The sequence below is a fragment of the Gouania willdenowi genome, chromosome 4 (genome assembly GCF_900634775.1).
Source record: "Gouania willdenowi chromosome 4, fGouWil2.1, whole genome shotgun sequence".
NCBI classification, from domain to species: domain Eukaryota; kingdom Metazoa; phylum Chordata; class Actinopteri; order Blenniiformes; family Gobiesocidae; genus Gouania; species Gouania willdenowi.
This window is the reverse complement of record NC_041047.1, coordinates 23136751-23155128: the sequence shown is the minus strand read 5'-3', so window position 1 is coordinate 23155128 and position 18378 is coordinate 23136751. Positions and strand designations below refer to the sequence as shown.

At 37.7% G+C, this 18378-nt stretch overlaps 1 protein-coding gene across 10 annotated transcripts; it reads right to left on the bottom strand.

Annotated features, from left to right (window-relative positions):
• Window positions 1-2625: 2625 nt before the first annotated feature.
• Window positions 2626-17085, bottom strand: exoc1 (exocyst complex component 1). Of its 10 annotated transcripts, none has more exons than XM_028444973.1 (22): window positions 17023-17085; window positions 14805-14936; window positions 14594-14724; window positions 14351-14510; window positions 14084-14101; window positions 12492-12679; window positions 10598-10825; window positions 10367-10499; window positions 10172-10281; window positions 9207-9275; window positions 8836-8889; window positions 8129-8278; window positions 7900-8008; window positions 7326-7370; window positions 6835-6998; window positions 5407-5520; window positions 5209-5291; window positions 4855-5083; window positions 3825-4008; window positions 3538-3737; window positions 3251-3445; window positions 2626-3180 (listed from the first exon to the last, which is right to left on the bottom strand). In XM_028444973.1, the coding sequence occupies exons 2-22, from the start codon at window positions 14926-14928 to the stop codon at window positions 3028-3030; spliced, it is 2841 nt and encodes a 946-aa protein (XP_028300774.1). In that variant the 5' UTR covers window positions 14929-14936; window positions 17023-17085; the 3' UTR covers window positions 2626-3027. The 10 variants fall into 10 exon arrangements, with proteins under 10 accessions (XP_028300774.1, XP_028300775.1, XP_028300777.1 ...); XM_028444974.1 differs by having other exon boundaries at window positions 8836-8886; XM_028444976.1 differs by lacking the exon at window positions 7326-7370.
• Between the last annotated feature and the right edge of the window lie 1293 nt (window positions 17086-18378).

Below are 18378 nucleotides of genomic sequence, written 5' to 3'. Positions count from 1 at the left end.
AACATGTTTTTGCAGTAAAGTGGTTTAAAAAGAGCACCTTTGTTGGTTCTGCTTAGGATTCGTCACTGTCAGTGTCCAACCCTTTAACAGGCCTGATCTTGTCAGATGCTTTCAACACATGTGCGTAAACGTCACTTCCTTCACTCGCAATCTTTATGACAGAGCTCCTGGGACGTGATATTTGAATGTAAACCGACCATATTTTTGTCAACTATTTTAATAGTACACATGTAAATGATTGTTTTGTGGTGTTTTTAATTGTTAACTAAAAAGACAAAAACAGAAGAAAACACAATACTCAAAATAACAATCAAAGACCAAATTTAATTTTTGTTCAAATTAAAAAATTAAATAAATCGGAAGTCACTCAAAACATACATTTGTAATTCTATTTTAATAGCAAGGTTTCAACTTTTTAAATAGTACACGAACTGCCGTAAAATAGACCGACCGCATTGAGATGCTTTTCGCGCTTGGGTTGAAAGGTTCTGAAAGGATCCGTTGTCACGTACTGAGTTTACCTCCGTATTGAGATTATAACCCAAACCCAATCCAATAAACAAATAAAACACGTATCCGCTCGCTTTGACAACAAAAATAAATATAAAAGATTTTATTTTTTATTTTTTTTTAGCAAAAATTAATTTTCCGATAGTGCGCATGTGCATGTCTTGTCTCCCCAGGTGATGATGTGGATGGTAAAAAAGAGGTGTTGTGTGGAAAAAAAGGTCTTCATTGAAGCTGACTTGCAAAATAATACAAAGTTTATTAAAACAAGCAGAATCAAAAACCAGGGCAGAGACAGAAACCCTGGGAGAACAAGGGAGGTCAAATCATGTTCTGAGGCAAAAACAGGAGAACTGGAGACAGCAGTCCAGTGAGATCAACTGGGGTCAAATCATGCTCTAAAGAAATCCAGCTCTGCAATCACATATATGGACTGAAGAGAAAACCCAACAGGTGGACCCCAAAGCCTTCACTTTTAAGGCAAAGAAGGAAAGCAACAAATGTTCATTACGGTGGTAAAACCCCCATGCATCAGCAGAGCAGCACAAGAATAGGCAACTTCCACGATTGACAGGCAATAAACATCGAAACAGCAGAGCTACAGAAATAACTGGCTTGGATTGCGTTAAGGCCACCTGTTGAAGGTGTTACTATTGCAACAACACATCATCAGTAGGGTAAAACTAACCTGTCTCATGACGGTCTAAAGCTATACTCAGCTTTTAAGTGAAAAGGTGTATAGCATAAATGAATATCATATTAAGCAGTAAAAACACCTCATGCGCAAATACAATCTCAGTACAATGCGCACTCAGCACATGACACCGGTCCGTAAAAGGAGTTATCCGTCTGGACAGTCCGTATCACAACGACGACTTTCTGATTTACTGAAAGTCTCCTCCGCAGTTATCAAACTGAACTTAGACAACGCGAGCATTTTATGACAAAGGGTAGTTTAACGAATAATTTATTTAAAAAACAACCATATGTTGCATATGGTAATCATATTCAAGATTCAGTGTTTATCATGTGCACAGTAAGGAAATGAAAATCTTACTTTGCTGTCCACACTGGATACCACAAAGAAAAATATGATAATTTAAAAAGTAATAAATATGTGCATACAGTAACTGTACTTGAGTGCAAGGTAAAAAAAATAGAAAAATCTATGAACTGAGTGATTTTATGTTTTTGCTAAAATCTTTAAATGCATGCTACTATCTATGCAAACATCTGCACTCAAAAAAAGATTCCATATTTTGATCATTGGATTTTCTGTTTAGAAAAGGATATTCAAAAAAAAAAGTCGTCAGACTAACGTTTCATTTGTTATTTTTAGAAACAGAAAATTAACTCGTTTTAAAAGAGTTGTTTATCCCTTGTTGACCCTTATGAAGAAAAGTGCCTTGAATTTAAATTTTTGAGTTCTATTTTATAATATTTTGTGAGATGTCTCACTAGGGGATACACACTCCCTGTAGCCTTCAGAAGAACTTTTCTCAATCCGCCAAGACCTTGGCTGGAAAGAACTTTCCATTCGCCAGGGTCACTCCCATCCTCTGTAAGAGGGAGGGAGGATGTACAGTTCCTCATTCAAACACCTCTCTCTCATGCACATCTCACGTCTTACCAAGCTGAACTGTGAGGGTTTTCGCTTCGGTCTCAGGACCCAGGTGGAGACCTTGGGTAACATGATGAGCAACACACTGCTTCAGGGACGAGCGTGATGGCTCAACCTCACAAGTCTTTTTACGCAGAAAAGAGCCACATCCTCAATGCACCGGTGGTCCCAGACGGGATATTTGGCCCGGCGCTGGTTTTTGTGCAGCGATGCTGCAGAGGAAAAGGAGGGATGGTGAAGCTCTCCGTCTGTGTCTTCCACAGAGCTCCCGGTCCCGTAACCGTTCTCACGGAAGAGACCGTCTCAAAATGACCCCCAGGGTCCGCAGTTCAAGTCACCGCATCCGGCCGCTCGCCGATCCGTCTCAACGAGGCTGCTGCGCCAGCACAGCCCGCTCTGCATACGCAAACGAGGAGTAAGAAAAAGTCTTGCCTTAGCTTGGCGTCTTGTGACCCACTTCCATTCAATAATAAGAAATAATTGATAGGCACAACACCTTTTCATTTGCAATGGCAACTTTTAGTGAAATTGTGGGATTGAAAAAATAAAATAAAATCAAGCCGCTATAAATATTACAGGAATTTTCTTTGAACGGACAAACAATGAGTTTCTGTAGTAAGTTAATTAAAGTGATAAACAATAAAGTGAAGTTTTACTTTTTACAGAGACATGTTGCAGACAAGTATCATATGATGGGAAATCTTCAGAACAGGTTGTAATTATTAAACATGTAAAATAGGTGTAGAATTGATCTGATTATGAGTCGTATGTAGAAATCCCTTTCATTAAAACACATGCGTACACACAATTACAGCAATAAACATAAGCATTCAGTGCTGTTTGTGACTTGCTGTTATATATTCAGTCATTAGGAGGCAGTAGTGAATCATTCAGCTACACTAGTGAGACTGAGCAATGCTGGAGAAGTACTCCAGCATGTCCTGGATGGTGAACTCCATAGTTATTCCAGAACCAGGATAACATCTGCCTATCAGATCCTCAAAGTGCTTGTACTGTCGGATGAATTCATCTTGCATGGAGTGCCACACCACCTAGATGAAGAAGAAAAAAAAACCATGTCAGACAGAGATTTTTGATTTCTAAAAATCATTTATTTCTCACCTGTAGCAGACTTTCTTCCTCACACAAATGTTTGTCCACCTTCTTGTAGAGATTGTCCAGTCCCTTCTTCACCTCTTTTCCAGGGTACTCTTTGATGACTTTGCGTAGCTCTTGTTTGTTAAAGGCCAGCTGGTAGCTCACTTCCTCCTCTCGAATGCCCTGAGCAACGCGAGCTTCGACTCCTTCAAAAAAATGCTGCGAGGCAAAACAAAACGTCTCTTAAAACCCCTCACACATCAAAAGAAAATATCACAGACAATGAAAAGTAGGACAACAGTTCTCCTCACGTTAAGCTTTTCTAGCGGCTGCCCCAAAGAGTTGATTACGTAAGACTGCAGATGGTCTGTGTATTTGTGCTTAGCCTCTCGTCTCTCAGCATCCAGGCAGGAAATCTTTAGACGTGACAGTGTTGAAAAGATGTGGTGAAAGTTTTCCATCATGACGACGTCCCGAGGCGTCTTCTGGCTTTCACTGGCTACCTTCTCCACTGAAAATGTCAATCAACGTTCCAAAATTAGACTTCTTTGTAAACACCACAAAACCTGAAAAACAAAAGACCTCTGCATGGTCTCACCGTTCATGAAGACAGCCCTAATGAGTTTGACATAAGCCTTATCCAGGTCTCCTCGTCGTTCTGCGTTCCGGAAAATCGTTTCCGCCAGTTCAGCAAACTCCTCAAATCCAGTGACGAAGGACAGGATACCGACTTTGCTTTTCTTAGAAATCTTCACCTCCTCCATCTGTCTGATCTGACCCGACTGTAAACACATTTGGATATTTGTTTGAAGGTTTAAATAAAGAATCAAATAACTAAGAGAGCGTCGATTGTAAAGCTGCGCACACTAAAATAAACAGCAACTTTTTGCAAAATTTAGCAACAAACCACGCTTAAAAATGTATGTGGATTTTTTTTTTTGTTACTTTTGACCAAATTTACAGCATTTCTTTCTCGTAAAAATATAACATCAATGTGAAATCTGTCTTTTTTATCGAACTTTATGTGATGTGAGCTATCATGAGAGTACATTTCCCCACTGCAGGATAAATAAAGATACTCTAAATCTAAATATTAAACCTAAATGTTACATCTAAATATTACATTTAAACATAAATGTAAAATTTAAATCTAAATGCTAAATGTAAATGTTGAATCTAAATAATACATTTAAACAAATGTTAAATTGAAATCTAAATGCTAAATGTTCAATGTAAATGTAAAATTTAAATGTTAAATCTAAATATCACAGGTGAAACGAAATATTTAGCTAATATGTAAAATCACCAGAACTAAAATTTAATTTAACATTTAAATTAACATTTAGATATAGATTTAACATTTATATTTAAATGCAACATTTAGATTTAGTATTCAACATTTAGATTATAATTGAAATTATATTTTTACGAGAAAAAAAATCCCAAATTCCACAAATATTGCTGTAAATCTGGTCAAAAGTAACATGAAAAAAAAAATTCACACAAGTTTTTCAAATGTGGTTTATTGCTAAGTGCTGCAAAAAGTTGATGTTTATTTTAGCATGAGCAACTTTACAATCAGCGCCCCATAATACATTGTCTTGTCTTATCATCCTGATTGTACTTACAATACATTTGTCAAAGTTCCTCTTCACAGTGACCAGAACATTCCCTAAAGTGGTGCTGAGGAAGGAGGCGGGGTCAACGTTCTCAGCCGTCCACACGTGGTGACTCATCTTTACCAGCATGTACAGGGAGTGGAAGCTGTCAATCTTGTCCCCTAGAGCAATCAGGCTGTTGAGCTCCGTCTCGATGCTTTGGAATATTTTATTCATCATGTGCCGCACCATGTCTTTCCTACGGTTGCATAAAGACGAGCAGAAGATCAGCCATTAAAAACTTTAAATAAACTTATATGTAGCTTTACTCAGAAATCTGGACATTTATATGAGAAACATCTTGAGTGTTGATCAAGTACTCACTCTGATGACAGCGAGTGTCTGTGTTCTGTCTGGGGAGGAGGAAGTTTGGACGGTGTGCTTCCATCTAATTCCTCAGTTTCAGGCTGATGAGACAGTGGTTAAAAATGTCTGCTTGGTCTCATAAAATAATGTAATATCTAGTCACTGAGTGCAGCTATGGAGTGCAGATGATGTCTCCTACCGTATGGGACTGGTTACCTGTGCTAGAGGAGGTGCTACAGTCATGTGCTGTTGCAGCTTGAAAAATTTGCTGAGGAAGTCTTGTTCTGCGAGACACAATGGCTCCAGCTCACTGAGGACCTGCTCGAATATCTGCAGAGACAAATGCCCTCCAATTAATATCTTAATGCAGAGCAACATTGTGAATACAATCTATTCTATTTCATTTTCTCTGTAGATCAACCAGAAATCATAAATCTAAAGACCCACCGATGTTAGGTTGTAGTGCTAAAAGATACAGATTTCTAAAAAAGGAGAGAAGTGTTTTTACTTCATTCTGAATGTAATTTATTGTGTTTCTTCACCAGACAAGGAGGACAGTGATTGGCTTGATACCATTTTTGTTATAGTTTGTTCTCTGTATTCCCTGTGATATCACCCCACTCCACAAGAGATTCCATTTCGGCCAGATTCAAATCTTTTCGTGTAAACCCAAAAATAAACATCAGCCACTGATTTGACTTTCAGTCCGTGAAAACACCAGAAATGTGTTGGGAAGTCACTTTGGCAGCTTTAATTACAGTCATTCTTTAGATAAACCCAAACCAACCCTGAAGTGGGGTGGTAGTTTCACAGTTTCCAACAGAGTTTAAAGCAGCACCAAACACTCCTCCAACCACGAAACATTCCTTTTACATTCATACAAAGCCTATCTGGTGAACTTGAAGTGCCTCGCCCAATAACACAATTAATGTGTAATAGGGCCAGGACGATATAGGCCAAAACTCGTTTCTCAATATTTTTTTTTCTTAAAATGGAGTTTGATGATGTAAAATGCCACACAAGCACATTTATTAACAAACAGTTGATTTGGTTGATCAATTAAGGACACCTTGATATGGGATGTCAGGCTTCTATGTTGTAACACAAAGACATAAATGTTCAATGTTAAATATTCACAGGTGGCCATTTTGGATTTTCCAATATGGCGATGCCAGTCAAGATTACTGTAAAATAATCATCATATTTAGAATCCCTGAAGTCCAGAGGTCCAGATTTGAATTTAGAAGGCCAAAAACTACAAGTATGCCAAATCTCATGCTTGTAGACAAATTTGCACAATTATTTTCCTAACAGACCACACTACTAAAAAGGACAGCATGTGTGAGTGAATTCTGTTGTGTGGATGTTTAGATGAAGGTCTGGGTTAGGATGCGCTCATAAATCCATCTAAATGTGCTTTTAATGTTTTTCTGAGAGGTATCAAAAGCAGCGACACCTATAACGAGTATTTTAATACAAAATAAGCTGTAGAAAATACATATCGATATAGGCGATATATATCACAAAAATGGAAAGCTCAATATACCTTGAATCTCGATATATTGCCCAGCTGTAATATGTCATATGTTATTTCATTAAAAAAAAAAAACAACAACAACCCGTTGTTATTTCTAGCCTTGTCACCTTGTCAAATTTGGTGCGGTCAGCCACGTCCAGATCAGAGGCAGACATGTTGCCCATATCCAGCAGGGAGGAAGACTGGGATCGCCGACTGTTGGAACCCTGCACTGTCAGTTTGTTCAGACTGGAGGTGGAGCCAGTCAGCTTCCCAGAGCTGCCGTGTAGACCTAATACATAGCATGATGGACAAAGTCAGATTGCAAGTCCACACAAGTCGGTAACGTCACCTTTAAAACACAAGAAGTCCAAAACAACATGGATGTATAGTACATGTACATGTGAACATGTGTTGATGCATGAAAAGCATGATAGGTTTAACACAAACCAAGCGTATACATGCTGAGGTCATGGTTTGTAAAGGTTACGGATAAAGAAAGTGGTAGGATGTGTGTGCTAAATGTGTTTTTAGGTGTTAATGTTTGTGCTGCTCACATAAAAACCACAGTAGTTGGCGAATAGTGAAAAGAGCACCCATCCATGAGGGTCATACTTACTTTCTGTTTCTTGTTTGAGTGCACTCTCTTTCCGCGGAAGCGTGGCTGCAGCCAGTTAGAAAGGCAGGCATCAGAGACAGACACAGGTTAGGCTTTAACACATGCAGCATGGGAGGCGTGAGGCTAAATGTTAGCTGTGTAATGTTATACATTGACAAGGGGGCTTTAGTGACAGCTTGGGCAAACCTTTGGAAAACAACTGTTTTTGTTTTGTTTTCTGAGGTAAAAGCTGAGACAGAATGCAGAAAGCACACACATGTTACTCGGCTCAGACATGATGTATACAACCTGGAAACTTATTGAAGATTTGAACATTTAGATTTGAACAAAGAAAAAGAGAAAAGAGACAACAAAAAAATACTGAATGTATAACTTTTAGTGAGAAATCAAAGAAAGGTATTTCTGAGGCTTTGCACACAGAACACAATTCTTATTGGCAGAAAAAAAATGCACTTTAGTTTTTAGGCAGAACGTCATGAACAAAGGGTGAAAAACACAAAAATGTTGTAGTTCTATACTAAAAAATATACAACTGTCTTTTGGCACTGACTGCCCAATGAGTCATCACTCTTACCAAACTTGCCCTTTGCTTCTTTGGATGTACCCGCCATCTTTATTTTGGCAATCTCAAAGAAGTCTTTGATTTCGCGCTCGTATAGTCGGCTCATGTAATCCACGTAGGTCTAAAAAGAAGGAGAACGAGCAAATGAATGCAACTCGCTGCCTCGTAGTATTTAAGTATTTTATTGTGTTTGGTCTAAAAGTGTCTCATAGCACTTGTGTGTGTTCCTGACAGCACTGACCCTTGAAAGGCCATCATATTTCTCCCTGTGGGTGTTTTTCAGCCAGTCCATGAGTTTGGCGTAGCGCAGGAGATCCCTGTGGAGGGGACTGTGTTTGGGTAACACCAGCTCAGTCTGGTGCTGGGACAGGGTGGAGCTCTGGTCATAGCCCTGAGGAACAGTGAGAGGGAACATTACTAGATACCAGGGAGAGTTTACTCTGTTGGGATCTCCTCAATCTATCCTTAAACATGTGCACACCACTCATAAAGGAGACCATATGATCACATCACATCATCTAAGTCATATGTGTCAAACTCATGGCCCGGGGGCCAAATCCGGCCCTTTGGAGCATTCAATTTGGCCTGCAGGAGAAAGTAAAATTGACAGAGAAAACATGAATTATTGTGTAAATGAATATTTGCATTTATTTATTTATTTGCAATTTAAAGTGAAAATCATGTTGGGATTAATATTTATCACGTATTGCTTGAATATTGTCGTTTTTTGAACATATTCTGTATTTTACGTATACGTAGAAGTGAAAACAATGTTGAAATTTCTCGTTTTCCAGAATAAAATCTGTGGCCCACTTGAGATGAAAGTGCTCCGTATTTGGCCCCTGAACTAAAATGGGTTTGACACCCCTGATCTAAGTCATCTCTGTGTACAATAATCTAAGTATCGTTTCACAACAACAAAGTGATCAGATTTTCAGCTCAACGTACTTTAGGCATCTCTCGGTTTTCTCCGCCCAGTGTTAGTCTGCTGAGGTTCTGCTGCTTTTGAAACAGGAAGAACCACTTTTTAGAAGAGTCAATTTGTTAGCATCAGGCTTTAGCTTGAGTCAGAATGTAATCGATGGGAAGGTGTTTCCTTCCTTCACTTGGTAATCAGATGAGAGAAGTTAGGTCATTAACCAAACACCCCATGCAAAAATAAACACTGCATTGTACTCAAAAACCTGGGGACTGTTTGATGGTAGCAGTGAGGCGTGAGAGGTTAAATGTAAGTTTAAAAAAAAAAGAGAGAGAGAGAGAGCGAGAGAGAGAGAGAAAAAAGGGCTTGGAGTGGTGGTGTGGGGAGGGGAGGTACTCACTGGAAGTGACAGACAGGAAGACCTATAGAACTGAGGGATGGTCATTTTGAAGTGACTGAAGTGGTTGAACTGACACAGAAAGAACACAGTGGAAGGATTCAGAGTGAGTGACAGTGAGGAACAGGAGGGAAATGGGTGGAAGGAAACAAGACAAAGACGCTTTGGAAAAAAGACCTCAAGCCTTTGTTTTACTGCAGACTTGCACAGACCAGCTCTATGGACTTAAACAGTTCCCACCAGCCTGTTTCATCGTCATCCGTGTTCATATTCAAATTGCAGCAGATATCAGGTCTCAATGTAACTCCTACATTTCTACAGAGCAGTCACGAGGCCTTCAAAGTTTCTCTAAACCAGAGCTGCAGTTGCTGAATCATCTGATGCTGAAAAATGTAACTATTTGTCAACAAAGGGCATCCAGGGAATTTTTGTACACATGTTTAATGTCAAAGTTAAAGGCACTTTTTTCCTCTACTGCATATGATTGAGAGAGAGATTTTTGGTCATGTTGTTGATGTAATGTGTTTGTTGCTGATTTGAATTGATTTTACTGATGATTTTAAATGTTCTTTTTGATTTTAAACAATTGAATGTTTTATCATGTAAAGCACATTGAGTTGCCTTGTGTATGAAATGCGCTATACAAATAAATTTGCCTTGCCTTGATAAAATTATACCAACTCACTAAATTGTGTCTCAAACCAAAAATCTAAGGCTTATGTCATAAAACGATTAAGGTGACCACACTTTAATCTCTGCCTTTACCTCAAAAGTAGTGTTGTCTGTGTACAAATCAAACAAAAAAAAAATATAAGAAAACAGGGCCACTAACCCCACAGGGACCGAAAAGTTCCGACTCTTAATACCACCGTATTTAAAACATCAGCTGTTGCTTCTTTGACTTTCAAATTAAGACAATGAAAAAACCGATGCTTGGCTCAAACATGTAATGACAGTAGGTGTGTCACCTGGTGAACAAACAAATTGTTGAGGTGATTGGTGAGGCGACGAGCGAACGTGTCTCGAAGGTCGACAAACAGCTGCTGCTGCTGTTTCACAGCCATCAGCTTTTCATGACCTGTAGAAAGAGAAATTGTTTAAAGGAACAAAAACTAAAATAACTCATCTGAGAAACTTTAATGACAAATAATGTGGAGACCTACCAGGTCGTAAGGCTACATTCATGCACTGCAGGAGAGCTTCAGAGGCGTTGATGCAGGCCTCGATGCCTTTAGGGGAAGTCAAGTCTCCTTCCTGTAAAGCTCGGATCTGCCCTTTCGATAAGTCCATGTAGTTCTACATGACAAGTTTATACTTTAATAACAAAACATTTAAATACAGCAAATATGCATGTGTTCATATGATTGTCAGACAGAGTCTAGTTGGTTTCTCACCACTATGAACTGGATCTCGTTCAGCAGTTTGCCATTATTAGTGTTGCTGATCTGAATGAGGCGGTTGCTCTGAGAGATCTGGTCCATCTGCTCTTTCACGCTCTGGAGCATCTCCTCGTAGCTGCTCAGTTTTCCCTCGATGGTGTCCACCTCCGTCAGCGCCTCGTCCAGCAGCTGCATCAGGATGTTCACCTGCTTCTCTGATGCCATGATGGACTGAATGTTGGCCTAAAAAACAAAAAAAAGGTTAAAAGAGCATGTTTTTGATACAGACATAGTGCTGTGCAATATTGAGAAAATTTTATATCACAAGATGGGAAGATTTATATCCTGATAACGATATTTAACCCGATATAGTATTTCTTCCCTAAAATTACATGAAATGAATGGAAATTTGCGATTCATTATATATTTTTATTATATATAAAATAAACGACAAAAATGTCCTAAAACAAAATGGTACTTCTTTAAGAATCTTCTAAATGAAGGAATATTCATGACTATTGTTACATATTCTGATGTCACGTGTTCTAATTTGTAAATTTGTCTGTGAAAATGCCACCAGGGGGTGTAAAAACCAACAATAATGGCCACTGCCATTGTTTTAATCCGTACCTGTAGTGAATTTTACTTTTTCTAATATGTGTATAACATATATGACGATAAATAAAGGCAAAAGCCCCCTGATTTATTTATTTTAATATTGGCTGTATTGACAGTTTGTAACCAGACTAATGATTCTGGTCGCTCTGGGGGACCCAATATGGCCGGAAAATGCAGCGTTTCACCTCCACATACCACAATATCCATTTCCTGCATCTTTGTCGCGCTAACCTAAACACTTAACGCTCTTGTCCGAGCACGGCCCGGCCGGTAATAAATGATCTAGAATTAGGGTGGGATCTGATGCAGCCCATCCAGACAGTGGCCGCCGTCTTCAGTAGTTGATGGTGGCTACACAAGGCGGACCTACTTCAGTCACGTCGATCGAAACGAGCTTGCTTCTCTAACGGAGATGTAAATTAGTATCTCCGGGTGATATAAACATGCTACTGCAAAGTAGCTGTGCTGCTGAGAGTAAATTAGCATGCTTCATGATATTTTGGCAACAGAGTGGGATCAAGACCACACACATTAAATTAGCAATATAAACAATAGAGGGTTATATTGTACGCAGGGCTGGGCGATTTAGCCTAAAAAAAATCTCCAACTTTTTAAAGAAAAATTTGAGTTTCGATTATTTATTTTTTTCAATGCACTTAAAAATGACTGCAGACATCAGATATATTGTCAAAAGTGCAACTTTATTGCTGTGATTGTCCTCAAGAGTTATAATGCATAGAACAATTCCAAAATAAAAGTAAATAAAGCTCTGTCATTTAACAATTTCAGGCTTTAACCCAGGTTTAAGCAAAATAAATTCACAGTAGCTTAAATTTTCTGATTAAGAAATCAAATAACTACATATTTTATAACATATAACATTATAATTAAAAAAAATTATAAACTCTTCCCATAGCATCTCAGCATAGTGCGAATAAAAAAATTAAACATGCCTGTAAACAAAGCGGGGGCTGGCTCAACTCGCGCTACAGTAACCCATAAGGACAAAAACTAAATAAATAAATTTTAAAAAAAATTAAAATAAAAAATGTGTTTTCTTCAAAAACTCAAATTTGGAAAATAAAAATAGATTTTATATACAAAATTGATAAATCAATGAAATCGATTTTTTGCCCAGCATAATTGTACGGTTTATATATCGCACTACAATATATATATTGTTATATCGAACAGCATTATATAAACGTTTTAAAAACATGTTCTTTAGACATTGACCAGATGCTCATGTGACAGGATGATTGTTTTTAATAAACACAGTTGCCTTACTCACCCCGTCCAAAACCTGCAGCTCTTTGAACAGCTTCTCTGCGAAAGCCTCGGCGTTGGAGACGGCATACTCGCACATCTCCATCATGCTTTCAATGTCCTGCTCCTCACGGGTGCTGAGCTCCTGGTAGTCATCCAGGGCATCCTCATCACCTCCAGCAACGCTCTGGCTCTCGCCACTGGGCACAGACTCTGAGCGTAGAAAAAGAAAAGGGAATCAGTGAATAAACCGAGCTCTTTCTGGATTCTGCAGACTCAAAGACATGAATGTATTCTGAGACTTGGGAAAGCTATGGAAGAGCCTTCATAGTTTCACTACTGAATGGGTTTTGGTTTTTGCTGCATGTGATGGAAATGCAACATGATACAAAAAGAGAATAAAAACGATTTCTTGTTTATCGTTATTACGCTTGCATGGTGCATAAAAAGGAGGCAAATCTTGGACAGGTTGGCCGTCCGTCACAGGAATAATAAACAAAGACAGATAATAACTCATACATATTCACACCTACATTCAATTTGGAGACTCCTGTAAACCTAAGGAACCAAAGTAGAAGAATACCGGGAAAAATCATCAATTAACCCTCAAAGAGAACATGTAAACTCCTCCATGAAAGACTCAAGCCTTAAAGCAGAACTAAGTAACTTTTTTCACCTTAATAAATCATTCTCATAGTCCCTGTGAGGGCAATTCAAGTGGTTATGGGGTGATTGGGGGGGTCCTTCCTCTACCCATGCTGTCTCTGGCCAGAAAACCGCACTTGAGGTGCCGCAATGACAGTGCGTGTGATTGCGCAACAGGCACGCACACACACTTGCAACCCAGCGCTCCATCAGGCAGCCAAATATCCATCCATCAATCAATCCATTCATTCTCAGAGCTGCTTTGTCAGCACACAAACACATCACACATTTCCACAATCCCTTCCGTATTACTCCCACATCATTCATTTATATTACTTGCCTCTCTTCCTCCTACTGTTCACATGGTCACATGGGACTATATGTGTGAAAGCACCATTAGTGTCACTGTTGTAGTAGGATTTTTCAGTGATCGGTTGCAACCGTCTTGGGAGAACAAAGGTGCGCATGTAGTTGTGGGGTGGGGCAGGTGATGGGGGTTGCAGAGTTTTTACAATGGTGACATAACCAAAAGGGACCTTTAGAGGGAGCGCTAAGCGCACGTTATTTATTTCTGCATTAATGCATTTGAAGCACAGTATTCTCCTAGATGAGGTACAGCATTCCTGATTTCGACTTCACTAAGTCGATATGCTGAGCAGTTTTTCTATTTGTTGAATGACCATGAATGATGGATCAGTGAGGATTCAGAAGTATGAGAAACAGTGCAGAATCAACATGGCTTACTAATGTAGTTAGACACAGAACAGATTAATCATGTCATTAAAATGTGACAAACTTGGGTGGAATCAAATAATAACTATTATGAAAAAACATCTATGTAATGGTTTAGAAAAACAAAAATGCTCATCTTGCTTTTTGGACATTATTCCAATGAGGAAGGTGAGAGTCTCTAATGAGAATGGAAACTTGAAATGGAGAGGAGTGAGGAGGGGGTAGTTAAGTCCTACCAACCTTCCGCTTTAGGAAGTTCTGGCCAAAGAAGGTTTGAGAGAAAAGTGAGAATTAAAAAAAACAAAAACATTTTAACACAGGAAAGAATCCCACAATCATTTTCATAAGGAAATTCCAAAATTATTTAATATTTTTCCATTCTGGACAAAAATATTATTTGATAACCAGATGCAACTAGTTTCAGCAGACAAGGAAATGTTTGGAGTAACTTTACAGAAATAAAAACATTCTTAAAAATGGTGGGTTAAGAAAGGAGTGTTTACTCACCTTCGAGCAGCTGAGAACTGACATTGACAAACTCCACCTTCTTCCTCAGATAACGCTGATTCAGCTTCCAAATGCAGGAGATGAAGGAATTTTTCTCAGCTGTGCTGCTGGCTACCCACCGATAAACCTTCTCAAAATGAAGGTCAAACTCAGGATTTTCCTAAACCAAATGGACAAGTTCAATTATTTATTAACCACGTGTGTTAAAAAGGTAAAAATGTAGAAAACTCTCATTTATCTGACTTTGCTTGCATCTTTGGCATCTACTTCCGTCAGGTCTCGAAGTTCCCATGTCAGCTGTCGCTTGTAGAAGTCTCCTTTGTCAGACTTTTTCACCTTGACCACTTTAACCTGAACCGGCCTCTCTGTGGTGACTGGAAGGTGAAAGAACAGATAAAAACCAGTAGATTCTACCGGTAGTAGAGAGATGTTTATGAGATGAAAATGTAGAAACCTGTGGCACACAAGAAACAGTTCTTCTTCTTCTTTCCCGCCTTGCATACATTCACAATGCCGAGGAGTCGCTCGTCGTTGGGCGTAAAGATGTCCCTCTGGAGCGCATGCTTGATGGCCGTCATGGCTTTTACTGTTAAAAGAAAAATATTTTAGTGCTATAAACGAAGAACCATCACATATCCTGTCTTATTTATTTACATGGACCCATTAGGACAGAAATGGGGAAATTTTTTTTAATCACAGCAGGAACAGAAAAATGGGGATTTTCTGATCTCAGGGCCACATTATCAATGATTGTTAGCATATTTTTGTCATTGTTGTGTATGTTTCTGTAATTTTTGTTGCTGTTTTGAGATAAGATCAAACTTTATTGATCCCCTGTAGGGGGAATTTTGTATGTCAGAGCAGCGGTAGAGGAAAAAAAACAGTAAAAGGTACAGTGATAAAATTCAGATAAAAATAATTACACGACCAACACAATAACAAGTAATCGCACTATGTATATAAAAATTGCACTGCGTAAATTTAAAATGGTAATAGAGTTTATCTTTATTATAAATAAAGTGCATGAGTGAAAAGCAGCTTGTTTTGTGTGTTATGAATCATTCTGTGTATTAACTATTTTTGCGTTCATTTTGTATATTTACAGTAATTGTTATATTTGAAGTTATGATTTTGCTTATTTATTTTTTTGTCATTTTGTTTGCTTTTTGGAGGCCATTGCATTTCCTCTAAGGGGCTGCACAAAACTAGCTCGAGGGGCGCATGTGGCCCCCAGGTTGCCTATTTCCTATGTCTGCATTAGGACATTTAGAAGTAACTGTCACAGACAAAAATACAGACTTTTGTGCAACTTAGGGATGTTTTTGAGTTGATTTGGTCTTGTGATACGGTTTACTTGTGTCATATTTTAATCCTCATTTTGGTGTTGATGATGTATTATTTCATATATAAGGAAACAAAAATAAACATATTGACAGTTGTGATGATTTAACCTGTTTGTGCTTGTACGTAAAAAAAAAAAAAAAGAAGTATGAATTGAGCCCTGATCTTATTCTCCACATTATGAACTCAATCTAGGATTATACAAAAAAATCCTGAAATTCCAGATGAGTTCATTTTGGATGAAATTGAAACAGCAGAGATTGGAGATTTATTCTGTGTTGTTAACCTGATCCTGACCAGGCTGGTTTTGATAACAGATCTTACAGTTTCCTATAGTTATTCTAATAAAAACACACATTATGTCAGAACTAATGTTATAGAACACAAAGACACTTTACAAGGAATTTCATAATGAGTATTCCTATGTTTCATGTGCATGTCCATTTTCTAATAAACCACGTTACTGTAAAGAGATTTTTTATATTTTCTATAAAACTATTTCCGAGGTGTGCTCCAGATATGATTTCTATAATATGAGACTTGACTTTTTAAATGTGCCAATCCAAATATTTCCAAAGCAGATGTTCACATTTACCCGATTTGTACAAATTTGGCTTTTGAAATTCACAATAACAATGGTCAACTCTACAACTATAGAAGTCTGACCATAAAGTACATTATCCACAGCTTTATATAAAGTTAATGTACAAGGCATGTGTGTCTAAAGTAACCATCAAAATCTGACATTTTTCTGACATTATTTTTCATGTCATCTTTTGCAAAAAAACACAATGTAAACACAATGACTGAAAGCAACAACAAAATAATATAACAAACGACATCAAAAACACACAAAAACGTTTTATTCCTTCCTGTGTTAATGCTCAGATTCATAGTCATTATTTTTATATACAAAATGCTGACATCACCGATGACTCCAATTAAGATAACGTACATGTTTTTGTATTTATCCCACGTACACTATCTATATATGACATATATGAAGTGAGGTAAAGCTATTGTTTGATCAACAGTATCAGCACCAGCTGGTTGAATATTCATAAATAGACATACAACTAAAGCAGAAACACGGAAAACAGCCAATTCTAAACATGAAACATTACAAACATCAGAAGCTGGAGAACAGCTGCAGAGAGAGCTAGAGGAGCTAGCGGTGGCTAGCGGCGACTAGCCTGAGTTAGCTTAGCTGTACCAAATGAATACCAAAATGAATGTAACCACATGCCTCAATTATCGAAGCATGACGTCATTATTTTAATACATTAACACATTTTACGAGTATAAAATGCGTTTCACAAAGGGAGTCTTACCCGAACTGAGATCCCAGCAGCTTCTATTTAGCCTCTACTAGCACCGCCCCTTACTTCCTGGTTGTGAATGCAAATGATCATATGACAAGGAGGGCGTGACCAGTGACCCCTCACCATTGACCCACAGTGTCAACACTACACTAGACATAATGTAGGAGAAAATCCGCCATTAGGATGATAAAAAGTAGCGTCAACGCTCCCTAACTTTACTTAACGTATTGACATTTTATCTAAACATTTTTTTTAAAATAAAATAAGAAATAGATTACAGCAAAAAAGAGGAATGGGCATTACAAAAAAAAAAAAAAAAAACACACTTGTGATTTAGCTAAGATGTTAGTATATGCATGCTACACAAGAAAAAGTAAATTAAAACAAATAGAGATGTTTTTTCCAAAAAATAAAACCAATTAATAAATGATATAACGTAAAATAAAATGCACATGCATACACACTCTAAGGGACAGCATGTGTGAGTGAGTTCCTTCGTGTGCCTTGTTGAGAGGAAGATCTGGTTAGGACACAATCAGCAATCCTGGGAAAACAAAGATGATAGTTAAAACATCAGAATAAACAAAGACAACTAAAACCAAACAGAACATGACAGACATATAGTTTATACTGTACTAGGGGTGTATTGCCTGGCACCTGGCGATACAATTTGTATCGAGATACATAGGTCATGATATGATACAATATATCCTGATATTAAAGTTTAAGGCGATTATTGCATTTTTTTTTTTAAATATATGACTTAAGAAACAACTGTAAATGTGTACACCTTCATGAGAACATTATGTATGAAATATATTTTATTGACATATTTTACATTCAAAACATTGGCTTTAACATGTCATGTACCAACAACTTAAAATGAAAAAATAACATACAGTCTGCCTGTGGCTTTTAAACCAACTTTGACTTTAGTGCAACATGACTGAGTTATATGCCTAGAACAACAAATAAATGCAGAAAGTTAGTACTTTCTTTTTAGATTTAAAAAAAAAAGACACACACACACACACAAACTGGTCAACATGCCCAGGTTTCAGCGCACTTTATGCAGTTACAATGTCTCCTGCAGTGGAAAAGACATTTTTGGTAAAATAAAATAAAATAAAATGAAATGAAATACAATACAATAAAATACAATAAAATACAATGAAATGAAATGAAATGAAACGAAACGAAACGAAACGAAAAGAAACGAAACGAAACGAAATGAAATGAAATTAAATAAATCGCGTGATGTAATATCCAAATATATCACCAATTTGAATATTTTTTTTTTCATACATACCATCCACAGCCCTGTTTCAGTATTTCTGGAATTAGGTTGAAGGTTACTTTTACTTT